At 35.3% G+C, this 19244-nt stretch overlaps 1 protein-coding gene across 1 annotated transcript in view; it reads right to left on the bottom strand.

Annotated features, from left to right (window-relative positions):
• IL1RAPL1 (interleukin 1 receptor accessory protein like 1) overlaps positions 1 to 19244 on the bottom strand; it is a 694793-nt gene that overhangs the window by 311514 nt on the left and 364035 nt on the right. Inside the window, exon 5 of the mRNA XM_070291165.1 lies at positions 16507 to 16581. Coding sequence (XP_070147266.1) covers positions 16507 to 16581 — 75 coding nt within the window. The remainder of the gene's footprint in view (positions 1 to 16506; positions 16582 to 19244) is intronic.

Here is a 19244-nt window from a genome sequence, read left to right as displayed (position 1 = left end):
TGTATCTGTTAAGCTCCCTCATATGCATAGCAAAGAGCTCCAGAAAGTATAGATATCCTGATTATGACAAAGAAAACATCAGATTCACTAGGTCAGAAGAGATACAAATATAGAGAGATATAGACATAGATATATGTAGATATTGAGACATTACTACAAGAATTTTCTGTTTGCAGAACTTAAAAGTCCCAACAGGACAGAGAACAGTGATTCTCAGTCTACAGATCTAATAAATTTTCAAATACAAGCGAGGCAGGTGAGATAGAAAACTGGATATATGTGTTTTGTTCTATAGGTATTTTTGTCATTCATTCCTTGTTAAAAATCATTGCTATAGACAGTTGGAGATGAAGATCTTCAGGCCACTGAGATTCTCAAATAGGGGCAAGACTAGACCATTGGCTCATGTCAGTATACCATGATGCCAAGGACCTTGTTAACCAAGAGAAAAAGAATTAAAAGTGAAAATGTTAACTTATAATGTTAAAATAATTGAAATACATGTGTTCCAAATTACTGAACTGAACATAAGATGTTCCTTTGTGTTTGAGAGAATTTATCATTATTTCAACAACCTTTGAGAATCTTAGTCTTATTTCCCCATTGAGAAACTGTTCTCATAAGCCAGAATAAAGTCAACTTTATCTTGTTTTCAATATTCTGACATTGTGAAAATAAAATAAATTAATGCTTAGGTCCTTTTAGTCACTGAAGTTTAAAATGGACTGTTAACTTAGTTACTATGCTACTTTCATTTGTATAAGCACCTTCACAGTTGGTGGAAATTCACATTTTGATACCATTGTTTGTGGGGCCTTGACCTAGTACAAGTCAGCCCAGAGGGAAAATTGCAAATCACTTTGTTATGTTAATGCAGCAAACATTTACATTATAAAAGAATTTTCATTTCTATGAATACCTCACCAAGTTCTTTAAAGTTAACATATATTTACAAGCCATGTGCAGGATGTTCTGTAAATGTCATAAAAATATCCTAAGTCCTATGTAACTTCTGGGTTAACATTAATTATAATATAGTTGTTACAGGTTTTCTAATGATAATTTACCAATGTCTACATAGTTTATAACTTTAAATGCTCAAGCAATCATGAGTTGGCTTTCAATTACTTATCTATGTATAGTCAGTTAATTATATTCAGAAAGAAAATGTGAATCCTAAATTAAGAAAGGCAACTTTGTGCACAGGGAATTAATAGCCACAGTAAACTGACGTGTCAATTATTAGTTTTACTTTGTCTATTTTAAGAAGTAAAATGAGACCACTTGCTTTTTGCTTGTTTTTAAGAAAGGACTACAATTTGCTGTCTTTAAAGAGTAAAAACTCCGATGAACTAACCGGCTCTTCTATTTGCTTTTTTTCACATTCACTTTTGCAGCTTCCCTGGTGGTGTAGAGGTTAAAGTGTCTGCCTGCAATGTGGGAGGCCTGGGTTCGATCCCTGGGTCAGGAAAATCCTCTGGAGAAGGAAATGGCAACCCACTCCAGTGTTCTTGCCTGGAGAATCCCAAGGACAGAGGAGCTTGGTGGGCTACAGTCCACGGGTCACAAAGAGTTGGACGCAACTGAGCAACTTCACTTCTGCAGCTCACAGGACATTCTGTTCATGAATGTTCTAAGTACTTCCATTTTCTTAAGTGCCTTGAAAAGAAATTTCATGCTTGAAGATCAATAGAAGAAGAAAAGTATCTGTTAAAATATACTTGAGAGAGCAGAAGTACAAAAAAATGGGAATGAGGAAATAGGAGGCAAAGATGAACAGAAGCAGATCCAGAAGCCATGCAAATGACTAGGGCAAAAAAACACCTGAGAAACATTTCAAGGACAAGTTCATATTCAATTGCATTATTACAAGATGTTCTATTTGGTGAGACACAGAACATGTTAACAGTGGGATAAAATAAAATGAAACAGTCCGTAAGGATGAGACCATTCTAAATACTGTAGTCCATAAGGATAATATGAAACCATTCTAAATATTGCAGAAGGGTCATGGATTTAAGAGAGCATTTATTCACAATTAGAATTTAATAATGGAGTGAAAAAAGAAACAATAATCAATACAGTAGTGTATAGAAATGTTCCAAGAAGTATAGCACATAAGCTTCTGTCAGTCTATAAAATGGAAGCACAATACTAACATCACAGACTGTTAAAAAGATGAAATGAGACAACATATGAAAATGTCTTGCAAATGTAAGATACTCTAAGAGCAAAGAAAGCTGAACCCACAGGGTCCTGACTTTCCAGTTGATTAAAAAGCTCATATAATGAGAGCTGACATTCACTTATGGCTGAAGTTATAAACAAGGACAGAAAATCCTGGCCTATTCTTGAAGAACAAGGATCATTCCTGTGGTTAATAAAAATTGTAATAGAAAGTTTTTGTAGACAGGCTTGTGTCTATGTCTATTTCTATCTACCTACCTATACATACCTATATATGCAGTTGTTAGCAGACCTTGTGTTCAGTAGACAATAAGACAGTAGTAAATGGAACTAGTGAACCCATTTCTCATTCTGGCTCTCTAACATTATGGAGTCTAATAGACTAAACTTTAGAGATCTGCCCTAATCTCAAGATGCCACTTAACTCTCTAACCATTAACAGTTTATTGGCTGAACTGTGATATGCAACTGTTCTTTTAACCTCTATTTATTTTTCCAAGCTCAACCTACTGTTCTGTTGCCCTTCAATAGCAATCTGATTTTTCCTCCTCTGTCTGATTGAATTTGATTTATTGCTGGGTTTCCCAGTTATATCTTCATAGCTCAGATTCCTAAGCATTTCTTGAGCTGTCTCCCTCATCCATCAAGGAGGATCTTTAATCATACCAGGCAATCAGACCAAAACCAACAGTTTTAGTTTGGGTTATTCTGTCACTCTGTAGTTTGCAGCTACTTGAAAGGGTAAATTATAAATGTTGGTTTTCGTACATGAGTATTAAAGCTGAGTAAATGCTACACTATTTGCTCATTCATATATTTCTGTGTATTAGGTATTGACCAAAATTTTAGGCATGTGAAGATGAAAACACTGTAGTCCATTCTTTAAGAGTTCCAAGTGCAATAAGGGAAATTGACACACAATGGTATATACACCAAATGATGAGAGAAATACTCTAATAAAAATGTGAAAAAGAAACTTGTTAGTATTTGACAAGTGTTACTTAATTCTGCCCGGTAGGAATGGAGTTAGGAAAGACTTCATAAAAGTAACATTGAGATACATCTTAAAATTTGAGTATAGGAGAAAGTAATGGCACCCCACTCCAGTACTCTTGCCTGGTAAATCCCATGGGCAGAGGAGCCTGGTAGGCTGCAGTTCATGGAGTCACTAAGAGTTGGACAGGACTGAGCAACTTCACTTTTACTTTTCACTTTCATGCATTGGAGAAGGAAATGGCAACCCATTCCAGTGTTCTTGCCTGGAGAATCCCAGGGATGGGGGAGCCTGGTGGGCTGCCGTCTATGGGGTCACACAGAGTCAGACACGGCTGAAGCGACTTAGCAGCAGCAGTAGGCACAAGGGACTTCCAGATGGCAGCCACTGCATGAGTGCCTGGCCAATGCTGTGACCTAAGTAGGAGAGTAAATGAAACTGTGGGAAAAAATGGGGTCAGATGGTGAAGAGACTGGCCTTTATCTTTGAGGCAACAGGCAAATATATTATCTTTAAGCAGCAAACCTAACATTTATCTTAAATTACAAAGATAATTTTCTTAACAAAATAAGCCAAGAGTCTGACAAACTCTGTTTTAATTTTTGATATGCTCGTTATAGGATTTCTACTCTCTGTTGCCCCAAATCTTCACTCTGATAATTATACATAGGAATGACGATTGCATTAAACTCACAAAAGCCACTATGTATAGACTCCAATGAACAAGGCAAAGATAATTATGGATCCCATAGTTCATTCTTTCTTTGTACATCTTTGCAAGTGAATTAGGCAATGCCCACTTTCAAGTATGGGACCTTCAGACCATAATTACATGGAAAATTTTGTACAGAGAGAAGTAAAACTATCTGCTGGGATAATTGACAAATATTTCTACTTTCGTCAACTTAAAAAGTCTATGAAAATAAAGTAGGTATAATTATTTCTCTGTAGGGCCAGAACACTAAAGAGAATTTGCCCATTTGATTATGTCTATGACTCCTATATTACCCGATGGGGTGATTTTCCACAATTAACTATGTTGCTCTTAACTCTTTGATTCTCAGATGACATCTTCAATTGGTACAATCCCAATTCACCCATTCACGTACCTGCACAACATACAGGCTTCCTCACCACAGGAGAAACAGAGCATACAATAGCCACTGAGGAGAGCCCTTACTCTGATGCCAGAGTCATCTGTTCAACATTTAGATCTGTAACAAAAGCTATGGGCTTCCCTGGTGGCTCAGTGGTAAGGATTCTGCCTGCCAATGCAGGGGATGTGGGTTCAACTTCTGGGTCAGGAAAATACCTGGAGATGGAAATGGCAACCCATTTCAGAATTCTTGCCTGGGAAGTCCCAGGGACAGAGGATCCTGGCAGGCTACAGTCCATGGGGTCACAAGAGTCTGATACAACTTAGCGACTAAACAACAACCACTGAAGCTATGCCAATCAGAATTCCTCCTTAGGCAATCTCCAATTCCAGCTAGAGCTCCTCCTGATTAGAAGAACTGAGAAAAGCTCTGTCCTTACCCTGTATGCTTCCCCAGCGCCCTTGCCACACTCCACCTCTATAATGAATGATGATCAACAGAAAGGAGAGAAGAAAGACAGAGAAAATTCTAGCACTGTTCCCATCACCCTTAAAGCCAGCATTGCTCCTGCCATTTAAGTGATTTGATGTTTGTGATCAGAGCACTGATGATGAACTATCAGAATCCGTGACCCTCATGTGTAAATTATCTAGGCACAGGAAGCTGACCCTCAGTACCTCCAAATTCTTCAAATTAACTTTTGCTTGAAATAGCCATGTATTTGAGAAGAAAAATAAACTTTTCTGGATTATTCTCCCTCTGAATTGTTTATCTACTTGCCTTAATTCTCTACTTTATTTCATGTATATAATTAGTGACTGAAAATAAAGCCCTATATGCTCTGGAATTTGTCAAAAGAATTCCCTCTTGATTTAAATTTCTTTAGTATATAGCAACATGTTCTCTGTGACACTTAATATCACCTGAAGTGAAGAGTTGTTATATTCAGATAATCTAAGATTCACTTATTTATCTCCATTACATAAAAATGTTACTCCTCCTCTCTAATTAGTAGCAAATTCTAATAAACAGCATTGGAGTAAAAATGCATTATTCATGGGAAATAGAGAAGGGCTCTTTGCCAAAAAACTAATCACTGCAAATTCCATTGATACTTAAGAAAACTATCTTTGTATATTTATCCTTTTATAAATATCATATGTGATATATAATTCTGAAGCAAATATTTGTACCATTTATAAAAAGGCTATATATAATAAGCAGAGTATAAAATAATAGTCTAATTGCATCTCAAGTAATTTTGGCCAAAACTATATATATTACTCAGAAAATATTTAAAAATTTAAATCAATAAATTAAAAGTCTTAAAGTCACCAAGATAATTGATCAACTCAGAACTGTCTATTTATCAGAAACACTAGAAGATTCCTTATGATAAGAGGACAAAAACATATTTATTGAGCTTTCCCTAAGCTATTTCCTATAATAGTTTCTTACTGAACATTTGTGGTAACAATCTCAAATTTTCCTAGAACATGTTATGTGAGTACCCTATCTCTAGTGATAGCTTGATGTGACAGAATGAATTCGATTTAATTTTTCTAGAAAAGCAATGGACTTTCCCTTACTCTCTTCCTACTCAAAGAACTGCCAAGTTTCTATAAATACAATTCTTTGTCAGGCAAGTCCGAGGTGAGTGCCCTGCTTTTATTAAACTGGAAACAAAATCTCTCCAAGACTGAGAAAGCCTGTAGCCTGCCTGTAAGTTTGAGGAGATCACTGCAGGGAAGTGGGAGGGGAGAGGGGAGTATTGACTTTCTTGGATGCCTCAGGATCTTGAAGTCTTTCTCTCATGCTCACTGTGGACCAGAAGTGCAAATGGAAGGTGTCTTCTGACCAGAACAATGGAAAGTAAAAACTCTTTATCAAGTTTTTTTTTCTTTTCTTGATTATTTGATTGGATAATATATATTGTAATTAAAATTTACATATCCTAACTATAAAACTTTTAAAAATCCTTAGTTTCTCTGAGAAAGTAACATTGGGCTTGTATGTAGTAAACTGTAAGACAGGTCTCTTCTTGAGAGTTCGTGGTGAAGTGCAGGTTTTAAAACCTTCTGGATACTCTGTGGGCTTATCTGGCATGTTTTGGAGCATACATTTTGTTACATCTTAAAATATGAATGTTTAGGTATTCATGGACTAACAAAACAAATTTCATTGTATATACTTTCATATTAAAGAGAAAATCATTATTAAATACATAGGAATATATTAAGGAAAAAAGAAGTGGTCAACAGAATGATGTAATGAAAAGGTCCATATAAATTCCAGAAGCATCAAAATACAGAACGCTCTCTTTAAAATTGGAAATAACAGTTATAGCTATGGAAAAACGAATGATACCATGGGCAGTCATTCCATTAGGATATTGTTCAATGAAATCAAGGCAGACAAGATAGTATGATGGCCTTCACAATGTGACTCTTATGAAAATAAACTGTTTAGTCATAACTGAGCATGCGATATTGTTACTCCAACAATCTACCCACAGGAATTTTTGAGAATTAGATTAAAATTAACTACTGTTGATTCTGAACCTGGGGGAAATTTTAATATTTCCTCAGAGGAGGCAAAAGTCAGAAAGGGGATATCATTTTTCACTGATAGACAAGAGGAAGACATACTGAAGTGATAGGTGGCTGATCCTTTATTTGGATTAATTAGAAATACCACTTGCCAGTTTTGTATCAGTGAACCACATCTTACAAAAACGTAAAAATCTTCACTAACACAGAGAAATGTTATAGGGGCAATTACTCAATTACAAAAGGAATATTATATAAAACAATTCACCACAGAGTTACTTTATAGTACTTCCCTTATGCATATAAATCTTTCATTGAACATTAGCTGCTTAAAAGAGATTGGGGGACAGACTCTCTTAAAACTGACATGTTAAGCCACTACCAATGAAAGATCAATCAAAAATGAAGGGAACACTTCTCTGAAATGATGATGATTCAATTTACCCACCAATCTGTATGAACATACTAAGTTGGTAGAGTAAGGTATGATTGGAATGCTAAGTGTGTTAACATTAGACCATAAAATACTGGCATCCTATTTTTGTAATCACATTCAAGCACGAGTTATTTTTCATGAAAAGTCTGCATATAATTAGGAATGCTCAGTTATTTAGCCAAAATTCAAAAGGAAATTTATGGATGAACATCTCTTTATATTCAAATGTAAAATGATGTGGGTCTTTTTATAGTTTCTGCTTTAATGAACATCAGTCATGTGGTACATACTCTTATTCTGAAACCTCTTTCAATATTCTACACCATTACGTCCTTTGATAAGTTTACTTCTGAGAAATTGGCATTTACTTTGCAAATACAGAAGTTCATGTTAACATAGGATACTCACTGCATTTTTCTATGCTGGTAAACTTCAATCATTAGGAATGACTCAGAAAGCTTTGTGATAATACTACTTGTCAGAGGAAAAGCAGCATTTTTCTATAAAATGAATAAGACTATTTCCAAAACCTTCAGGAGGAACTTGACAGGCATAATGGTTGATGTTTTGTTTTGTAAATTATTCTCATGTCCTTTGTCTTAAGAAATATCATATCTGAATTTATTTACTTGAAAAAGTAATTTTTTCACTCTTACTTTCTTCTTGATGGTTACTGATAAATTCATGTGGCATAGTGTCCATTACATGGTCAATGTTTAGAGGCTGGCAATCATTTTCTTCTGTTATGGCCATGCAGTTGGATAGATTTGTTGAAGAATTAAGTAATTTAAAATCAATAATTTCTTTAAGGTACAGTTTCATTTATGTTGAAAAATTTAGTATGCATATTTTGTTCTTAGACAAGAGATGGAAATTGTCTAAAATATTGTCTATACTATACAGTAACAGGCTTACTGAATATAAGCAATATCAAAGAATACAAGCAAAATCAAACAATCATTGGCATTCAAAATGCATTTCAGAAATCTCATATATACAGCATTCTGTGTGTGTATGTTTGTGTGTGTAGCATTAAAATAGCTCAACTTACAGCAGCAAGCATATAGACCACTTAAACATATACCAGGCAATGTACTAATCTTTACATGTGTTACCTCATTAAATGCCCATACTAACTCTACAGACCTAGGTATTATCATGGTATCTTTTTTACTGATTAGGAAAATGAGGGCTATTTGCTAAAGATTTCAGTAGAAGTACGTGGTAGAGCTGGATTGTCCTGAATTTGGAACCACTGCTATATGCTGCCTCTTTATTGTAAGTGACCAAAATGATAACATGATAATCATCATGATTAATAACAAAAAGAAAAAAAATGATGGTGGTGATGATGTTTGTTTTTGCAAATTTTATGATACTGAAATATGTAGCTATTTTTGGTCTCTGTTTTCTCATCAGCTTAAGGAGAAGAATTTGACTCGCTAACTATCAAAGTCCCTCCACTTCATAAAGTTTCAAAATCTAGAAATGTGAAGTTTCACATATCTAGTTTCTCAGTTGACCACAAACAAACAAAACTGTACTCTTAGAGCTGTAGCAAAAGAGCAAGCTACATGACTCGTGTTGGTATTCAAACCAGACCAGAACTACACCAGGAGGTGAAAATTTCCAAGGACTCTCTGCATTGGTTTTGTGACAATATTCTTTCCTGGACCTTTTTTTTCTTCCTTCCTTTTCTCTCTTTTGGCCCTTTCCCAAAGTAAGAACAAGCAGACTCACTTACAGTTTATTTCATTTTTAAAGCATTTTAAAAAATGTTTCAGCTGACTTCTAAACTTGCAGAAATCAATGGCCCATAGGAGTTATTCTAACCTTCATCTCCATCTTCTTTGAGCTTCAAGCCTGACCTAGTAGTAGGCCTTGAGCATATAATACTTAAAAAGGAAGTGTGATTTCTGCTTAGTTAGCATTTTTTTGGGGTGGCTTGATTTTATTCTGGACTGAGAGACTGGAATAAGACACCTAATATTAAGAATAGTAAGTTATTATTTTTGTTGTTGTTGTTCTCATTGTTGCCACTCAGCTCGTCTTGAGCTTTTTAAAAACAAGTTTATACAATTTTTAACGGTTACTTTACATATACAGTTATTACAAAACTATATTCCTTGACTATATTCCTTGTGCTTGCTGTACAATACACCCTTAAGTCTATCTTACACCCAATACTTTGAAGCTCCCACTCTCCCATTCCTATGGCACCCTCCCCTTTCTCTCCGCTGGTAATCACTAGTTTATTCTCTGTATCTCTGGGTTTTTAGTTGGCAATTTTTAAAGCAAACATGCAAAGCTGCATTTTCCCGCAACCTATTCTTCCTCTCTAGCACTAAGGACTCTGATTTTGAGACTTTGCAATATTCATATCATACATGTTAGGCCATTTAATGATCTAAAAATATTAATACTGGTTTGCATTTATTGATTTACCATTTGTATAAGGATATGACATATTAAATAAATACTACTATGAAAATATCCCTCTTCAGCTTAAAAAAATCACAATTCTTAAGGTCTTTTTGGTTTCAAAAATAAGATATCAGATCACAACAGCTGTCAAGAGTTATTACTTTCATTCATCCTGGTGCAATAAATTTGTACTGAATAGAACTGAATGCCATTAGTTTAAATAATTATAACACTACTCTATTTGCCTTTACACGCTTTAATCATGTCTGTTTTCCCAGAAGCTCTAATTTATGTCTAGCAAGTTTTATTTCAGGCAGTAGAACTCCACTGATCTGCATGTCTTTCTTAAGTGGGCAAGAAGTACATCATTTGTCATCTTAAATCAAGACACAGATACAAACGTTTTTATTCAGAGTGAAAAGGAAGTTTTATGGTGCTTTATAAGAGTTTTTCAGTGAAAATATGGTTTGTACATTCCCCATGGAGCAGTACAACCAAAGTCAACAGCATTCCATTCGCTGATGACAACCAGAAGAGTATTTGCAGATGGAAAACCCCAAACAGTCAAACCTGGCTTTCTTACCTCTGGGAAGGAAGGTCCTATTTGAATCAGATGCATAACTCAGCAACAAAGTACTCTTTAGCATCAACAGTAACGTGTGTCACTTTCAGAATTAGGTATCAAATTTAGCACCTGAATTATTTTGTTTCTAGGATACTGACATTAAGAACTTCCCTACCTGAGAAAGGAAACAGTCTTCCTAAATAAGTAACTATTCAGATAGTATGTGTTTTGCTTCAAGAAAACAGCTATGAAAATATAGACCTAGACAGTAAATGTTAGAGAGCTAATTTTCACTCTATAAAATAATTCCCTATATACTTTTCTTGGATTAAAAACTCGACTAGACTATATGTAATACAACAAATTCCATACACTAAGTTCTAGTACATATAAAAGATTGAAGCAGAATATGTTTCAGTAACAACTTTAGCAAGATAGTAAATGAAACAGTCATGTATGGATGTGAGAGTTGGACCATAAACAAAGCTGAGTGCCAAAGAACTGACGCTTTCAAACTGTGCTGTTAGAGAAGACTCTTGGGAGTCACTTAGACTGTAAGGAGATCAAACCAGTCAATCCCACAGGAAATCAACTCTGAATATTCATGCTGAAACTGAAGCTCCAAGACTTTGGCCACCTGATGCGAGGAGCTGACTCACTGGAAAAGACCATGGTTCTAGGACAGATTGAGGGCAAAAGGAGAAGGGCATGACAAGGATGAGATGGTTGGATGGCATCACTGACTCAATGGACATGAGTTTGAGCAAACTCAGGAAGAAGTGAAGGACAAGGAAGCCTGGCACGCTACAGTTCATGGGATTGCAGAGTCAGACACGACTTAGTGACTGAACAACAACAAAATGAAGCATAAGATTTTCATGACAAAAAGTTTTCCTATTAAATTATCAATCAGAATCTATTATATAATACATGGACATTTTTCCTTCAGTCTGCTTGAAATTTAAAATTCTGCAAACTATAATATGGTGTATCAGAGCAAGATGTGTTAGTTAAGCCCTAGTGTGACATTTTATTTTAATTAGCCTGTAGTCAAATTGGTAGTCACTTGTGTAGTGTGTCTTTTACAAGGACAGACATTTAAAAACTTGAGGTTTCAACATTGTCATCAACCACTTTCCTTGAGATGGCAATGTCTGGTGAATCCCTGTAACCGTCTGATACACAAGACTTCTTTTTAACAAATAACAACAGGAAGCAGATATTAAAGAAAAACAACAGCACTGTTGAACAGTTCATTCAGTTCAGTCTCATTATTTTTTTAACAGAAAATCTGGAGATGTGTATCCATTGTAACATATATACCTTATTGTCAATTAGTATTTATTAGCATTCAGAAAACTAAGATCATGGCATCTGGTCCCATCATGGGAAATAGATGGGGAAACAGTGGAAACAGTGTCAGATTTTATTTTTTGGAGCTCCAAAATCACTGCAGATGGTGACTGCAGCCATGAAATTAAAAGACGCTTACTCCTTGGAAGGAAAGTTATGACCAACCTAGATAGCATATCAAAAAGCAGAGACATTACTTTGCCAACAAAGGTCTGTCTAGTCAAGGCTATGGTTTTTCCAGTAGTCATGTATGGATGTGAGAGTTGGACTGTGAGGGAAGCTGAGCACCAAAGAACTGATGCTTTTGAACTGTGGTGCTGGAGAAGACTCTTGAGAGTCCCTTGTACTGCAAGGAGATCCAACCAGTCCATCCTAAAGGAGGTCAGTCCTGGGTGTTCTTTGGAAGGAATGATGTTAAAAGCTGAAATTCCAGTACTTTGGCCACCTGATGCGAAGAGCTGACTCCTTGGAAAAGATTCTGATGCTGGGAGGGATTGGGGGCAGGAAGAGAAGGGGACGGCAAAAGATGAGATGGCTGGATGGCACCACTGACTCGATGGATGTGAATCTGAGTGAACTCCAGGAGTTGGTGATGGACAGGGAGGCCTGGCATGTTGCAATCCATGGGATCACAAAGAGTTGGACCCGACTGAGCGACTGAACTGAACTGATGCCCAAAGCACATCACAAAATTACCGTGTACTTATATTAAGATATACAGACTCTAGAAGAAATTTTCAGTTGAGCATTAAGATAATCAAGAGAAAAAATGGATAGAGACTGCTGACATTTAATCAAGTTTCTATATTTCTTCAACAATATGGATTAGATTTATTTGAAACCCTCCAAATGTTGGTAATCCTGAAAAAAGAGGCCACAGCCATATTCAGTGAGTGAAAAGAAAGAACTAAGATGGGGAAGGAAGAAGTGATTCTTATATTTAAGGAAAGTGGCTTTTTGTTTAAGGGCCCTATGTTGCAAAGATATAATATTTTATGCAATGTATCAAAAAAATGAAAAGTTATTAAATTCACTAATACTTCTAGTGAGAGTCTGTACTTCTCTGGTAAGAATTCTGAAATTATGTATCAAGAAACTTTGGAGACATTATTTCCTTTTACCCAGTAATTTTCCTTTCAGCAATCTATCTTGTTGAAATAAATTAGAAAATGTATGGCTAAAGATAACTGTATCATTATTTATGATAATGAAACGTGGAAAAACCCAAATTTCCAGCAATATCTATGAAGTTATGGGACATTCTCAAGGATGTCATATAGCCATTAAAGGGGTATTTTCTGAGAATATTTAATAGGAGCAGAATGTTTCTACAATATAAAGTATAAAAAACACAATTCTTTCTGTATTTCCTCCAAAGGTCTATCTGTAATTAACCTATAAAACTAACCTATATTTTTAAAGCAAAAAAGAAAGCAAAATTTAAATAAAGTACTTTTCATATCTAGATGAGTAATTAATGACAATTTTCAGTAAATTCTAAGTTATAAAGTATAATGTGTCTCTCTATGACAAGGATGGAATGAATTTCTACTATTTGAAAGTCTGGTAATGATTAATATAACATCCTCTGTAAAACATCTTAGAAGTTTTTGAAAATGGGCTCCTGGCCATAAGAAGACCACATCTCTGATTGACATCCTTAGGGCTCAAGTTCAGCAAGACAATGGTGTATGTCCTTTGATTCTTTTGACTATAGCTGCTTGAAAAGAATAAGTCAGGCTCACCCCCTGGATTGACCTTCAGAACTGTACAATATGATCTCTGGGCCTTTTGCCCAAGAAAGTTCTATCCACATATTTGCTGATGCCTGAAAGTTATTTGAAAGGACAGAGTCTTTTTTTTTTTTTTTCTCACATTTAGAAATAACATACAGATGCCACTTATAATCGCTAGTTGTAACCCCATATTGATTGAAATTCAAAACCACCCAATATACATGTTTTATATGAGTTTAATTACTATTATATTAGTTTTTTCCCAAGTATTTTGAAATTTTTGGTGCCTTTTGCTTTCTGTACTGAAACAGTTTAAATGATCACTATCAGAATCTTTCCAGTTTTGAGAAGATGAAAGAATTAGAAGAAAAGGAAGATGCGAGGGATGTGGAAAGTGAAAGGCAGGCATGGCTAGTAAACAGCAGAGAAAGCAGAATTTGGAGATGAAGATGAATCTATGCATTTCATGCTTTTGTCTAAGTCATTATGAATGTGTTTCATATATTCACACACAAACTGGGGATTTGTTGGCTAGATATGTGTTTAAATTAGCCGAGATGTTCATGTTAGGTCATCAGACATGTACTAACTCAGCTTTGTATAATTTCTAATAATTGCTCTTGTAATTAATGCACATAGTAGTTTTATTCACCACTGAGGTTAACCCTCAATTTAGGACAAGGTTGAGTCAGACCCCTGAGCTCTTTCTTGGTCAATGAAATTTTGTTGGAGAAAAATTTTTCTTTTCTCATGAAAGTTGGCATAACTTACAGGTTCCCTTTCACTGATCCTGGCCACTCTCCTTACTGCCCCCCGCCGCCAAGACTCTTCACTCAGTTCCCTTCCTTAAGATTTGATAATGCATTTTGAGCCTATAGAAAGTAATAGTTTTTTTCAGACCTGGAAAAGGCAAAAATAAACCCCAAAGGAGGTGAAAAATCAAAGTACACCTTGTAGAGAACAACAAACATATTTTAGGCATCTCGAGTCCTTCCTTTTTTTGGCTCTTGACATTGTTTCCTATTTTCACTTATCCTTTGTGGTTAGCTGTTTATCTACCTCAATACTATATAAGCTAAAACACTAAAGTTAGTTATTTCAAATCAAATGTTGCTCAAAAATTCATGGATTAAGGTTAAATTTCTCAAACTAAAAATTTAATTTAGAAATCATTTCTCAAACGATTTATCATATGGAGAACTGGAGTCAGAAAATAAAACAAAAGTCGACTAGAAGAATATAAGTCCCAGGTTGATGTCTATGGTTTACTTGGAATTTAAAGTGAGCTCATGTTCTTTAGACAGTGACAATAAAGGAATTAATTAGAGTATTTTTCCGGAGCATTTTGATAACAGACATGCCCATTTTTCCTCAAACAAATATACAGACACACCCTCTAATTTGCATAAAATTTTTCATATTTTCAATGTGATTTGATTAGTTTTTGTAATTTTTGTTCAAGAAGAGTGATTTTTTTTAAAATAGAGCTTTAAGAATTATTTATTCCATTCTGTAGAACATTTTAGTAGAAGACAGGGAACAATCTGATATATCCAAAATTTAGGGAAAATATAAGGAAATTCAACGAGCAGCCATCTTTCATAAAACTGTTTGAATTATGTTGTCAGAGATACAATTAATATCACTTTGGCAATGTTCATTACAGATAACTAGTACCATAAACCACTCCTTCTTGGTACAAGATATTCATAGTTTTGCATAACTCCTTAGAAATACATCTTCCTAAGGGTTACTGAAAGGTCTATATGAACATTGTCACTTATGAAAATTTGTATTTCAAAATTTCTTTTCAAAGTAGCAATAATATACCTAATCTAATAATATACCAAATCTAATATACCTCAATATGCCATAGCATGTGTAAACAGCACAATACAATTTTAATATGTTTGTTTTATATACAGCATTGCTTTAATGTTGCTTGTGGTCTCCCACCTCAAAATAATGAAATTACAAAACTACTTGCATGTAAGATGGATTTAATCCAAAGGCTTGGGCATATCAGCAAAGAAACATATTACTGCTCTGACTTGTATAAAAATTATATATGTTTATGCCTGAAAGTTGATGAATATTTCCAATGCTGGAAATTTGTTGACTACAATTATTTTATAGTCTCTAAACCCATCACCTTACCTTTTTGCACTACAACTTTGGATATGCTATTAGTAAGATGATCAGATCTTTAATCTTCATTTTGAAGACAGGTTTACAATTTTGATCTAAATTCTCACCCCAGTAACAATAACAACATTGATAACATAACGGATGGGCAATCAATTTTTTTTAGTTGTATTCATTAAATGCATTTCTACTTTCAAACGGTTAATGTAACAAAATATTCCTTAAAATATGAATATATGGCTAAAATTACATTTTTTATAAACTTTCATAATAAACCACTAAAAGCAAATAATTTTCTGCTAAAGTTTATGATATATATACACAAGCATACTATATCTCAAATAAAAATATAATTGAAGGTACTGTACGTATTTATAAACTAGAGGGGAAATTTCCCATAATTTAGTATAACTGAGTATAGATAAGTCAGACTAAGAAACTCTAGACTTAACTCTAAGATAAATACGTTAATATTCAGATTTGTAGACAACTAGATATTTTTACCAGAACATATTCTGTCCATATTCTTCTGTTTCAGCCCTTTAATCAAAAGCCACTTGCTCACATTTTATAAATACATTATCCATAACTGTCATAGTGTCATTCATTTTAATGAATCTCTACCCTTTCCCCCAATTTTCAAAAACTGTACTTTAATGTATTACTGGGTATTATAAGTAAAATAGTTTCACATTACTTGTTTTAAAACCAATTCAAGCCTTATAAAATGACAAGATAATATCAGCAAAACTCTCAGCCCATCTAATTTCTCAACAACCACTTAATTTCTCAACAGCCATCTAAATAATATATGAGATTTGACATCCATATGTCCAAATTAATCCTAATGCAGGCATGGCAGGACGCAATATGCCATGTTTGCTGGTGTTTTCTAATTTTGCTCCCTTTAAATAAACATGGGCTTAGCTCAGAGTATTACACCAGGCTACAATCTAGGCTTTAGTAATGGTCAGAATGTAACAAGAAAAGTGTACTAACAAGAATTAAGGAATTACTCACCCAGCTGGGTCTCCTGAATCGTCAGTTTACTTTCCATAGGATACAACAGCTTGGGTGGTTTATCTGTCAGAGGGGCTGAAAAACAATAATAATACAGACTTAGAGTTATGCTGCATAAACTGAAGGAGAGAACACAGTTTAGTTTCATAAATATTTCTCATTCTCTGAATAGTGTGTCAAAGCATTTTACCAGGTAGTGACTTACATATTGCAGGTAGTACCTTCAGGCAAGCTGAAAAGCTATTAGATTATACATGAGTCAAATATAACATTACCAAATTGACAGTCACATGAGACTGCTGAAGTACAGAATCAAGATTGCTCAGACCTTATGAATATATGATTGCACTTTACCAAATATTTCAATCTGTATCGTGTTTTCCTTTTTAAAGGGTACCCTACATTTTCTGTGTTAATTAAAGATACACATAATAACTGTATCATGCATTTCAATGACTTTGGGGGGCATAACATTGTCTATTTCTTCCTAATCCCATTCCTAAATTCCCTACTCTGGATCACATTGCCTCAAAATCCATAATTTAGTAATTCAGTTCAGTTCAGTCGCTCAGTTGTGTTCGATTCTCTGAGACCCCATGAACCACAGCATGCCATGCCTCCCTGTCCATCACCAACTCCCAGAGTCCACCCAAACCCATGTCCATCAAGTCAGTGATGCCATCCAACCATCTCATCCTCTGTCGTCCCCTTCTCCTCCTGTCCTCAATCTTTCCCAGCATCAGGGTCTTTTCCAATGAGTCAGCTCTTCACATCAGGTGGCCAAAGTATTGGAGTTTCAGCTTCAGCATCAGTCAAACACTACAATTCAAAAGCATCAATTCTTCGGTGCTTAGCCTTCTTTATAGTCCAACTCTCACATCCATACATGAGCACTGGAAAAATCATAGCCTTGACTAGATGGACTTTTGCTGGCAAAGTAATATCTCTGCTTTTTAATATGCTATCTAGGTTGGTCATAACTTTTCTTCCAAGGAGTAAGCGTCTTTTAATTTAGTAATTAGATTAAGTATTTCTCACATACATCTCCTATAAATGAAACAGCAATGTGGCATTATATTACTACAAGTACAAGCTGCATACTCCAACATGCACAGAAATACTCACCAAGTTATATTTTAAAATGATATTTCCATTTAGTCAGAATATTTTATTGCTATTATCGGTGGCACTTTATAGTACTTATTGCTAATTTGCATGATATACTGTCTGATTTTTAGCTTCTACACATTATTGCTCTGTGCACTTATCAGTCTATCAATGATCAGCACACAGATCTAAGAGTAGGCTATTAAGCATTTTGAGGATAGGTTTCCCACTGCATACTTCATCCTGAGCTAAACTAGACAATCTGGACTTTAGGCAAATAGTCAGGGATCCTTCATTCAAGACTCTCTGCTCACCCTCTTGGACTAAAAAGCCTGCCAGGTCCCCATGAAATCTGCCACTGCAACTTCAACTCTGTAGGAAGTACAGAAATGACCAACTAAGGGTTGCTGAAATTGACTGAAAAATTAAATGATTTTACATTAAGGGCTTTCTTCCTTCCTTGCCAGGAGGACATGCCAGTGTGGTTGATAACTGGAAGGTTGATCTAGACAGCAGTGCCCCGAGTCAGCCACATAACCTCCTCACCAGAGGATTCAAGAATTCAATCTGCTTTGGCAGCTCACCACTCTCTCTCTTTCACAGAAAACACAGTCAGTGCAAATGAAAGATGCAGCTTAACTCAGAAAAACAGGGATGAGTTTTAAGAGTCCTGGTTTGGAAGACCAACCTCACATAGGATCAACAGCTTTTGTTCATAACTAATTGAATACATTATTCATCGTCATTAATATTTAACAGCAGGCTGGGAAGGAAGGGGGGAGGAAAGCTAAGCTGGGGTAATAGGATGAGATAAATCACTTTGAAATTCTTCTCGAAGATTTGACATCACTCTGATTAACCTTAAACACTTGTATTTCTTGCCTAAAGTGATCTTAACAGATTTTTATTCTCCTGTCAGCTAGATAAGTCAATTATTCACTGAATGTCAGCAAAGCAGTTCACCACTGATAGGTTAAAAAAGCCACAGGTCCTAAGCTGTGGTTATCAAATAATTTCAGTAGACTCTGAAAGCAACTATGGCAGGGAAGCCTGGTGTGCTGCAGTCCATGGGGTCGCAAAGAGTCGGACGTGACTGAACTGAACTGACTGATGACATCAAAATAACCAGCTTATTCAGTAAATTAACTCAGTTTAGAAAAGCTTGTGATTGTGTAGTTACAAGTAGACAATTCAGCAGTTATAGTAAGTAGCTGAGAAAAATATTCTCTGCTCAAACACATCCCAGACTAATTTATCTGTAGAGAAAGATAAAATCCCCATATAAGACATTTGTTCAGAAGTATAAAATGGTTGTATGGTTCTCCATTCCAATTCACCACCCACCGCATGGCATAGTACTGTATCATTAAGACCTTTTTATATTATCCTCATGGGACAACTCCAAGTTAGCAGAGGAATCATAGAATGTTCAAGCCAGAGAAAATTCTAAGCTTATGAAGTGTTTTGATTTTTAAATTGTGTTCCCTATGGTTTCCATAGCATCCCTCTGGGCAGATGAAATGCAGACAGAGATAAGGGGTGGACTGGGAGTTGACTTCATACTTCGTTGTGCCACGTACTCCTCTCTTGACAAACATGTCCCTGCTTTTATTTATCTTACACATCAGCAT

The sequence above is a fragment of the Ovis canadensis genome, chromosome X (genome assembly GCF_042477335.2).
Source record: "Ovis canadensis isolate MfBH-ARS-UI-01 breed Bighorn chromosome X, ARS-UI_OviCan_v2, whole genome shotgun sequence".
NCBI classification, from domain to species: Eukaryota; Metazoa; Chordata; class Mammalia; order Artiodactyla; family Bovidae; genus Ovis; species Ovis canadensis.
This window is presented reverse-complemented; position numbering and strand designations above follow the sequence as displayed.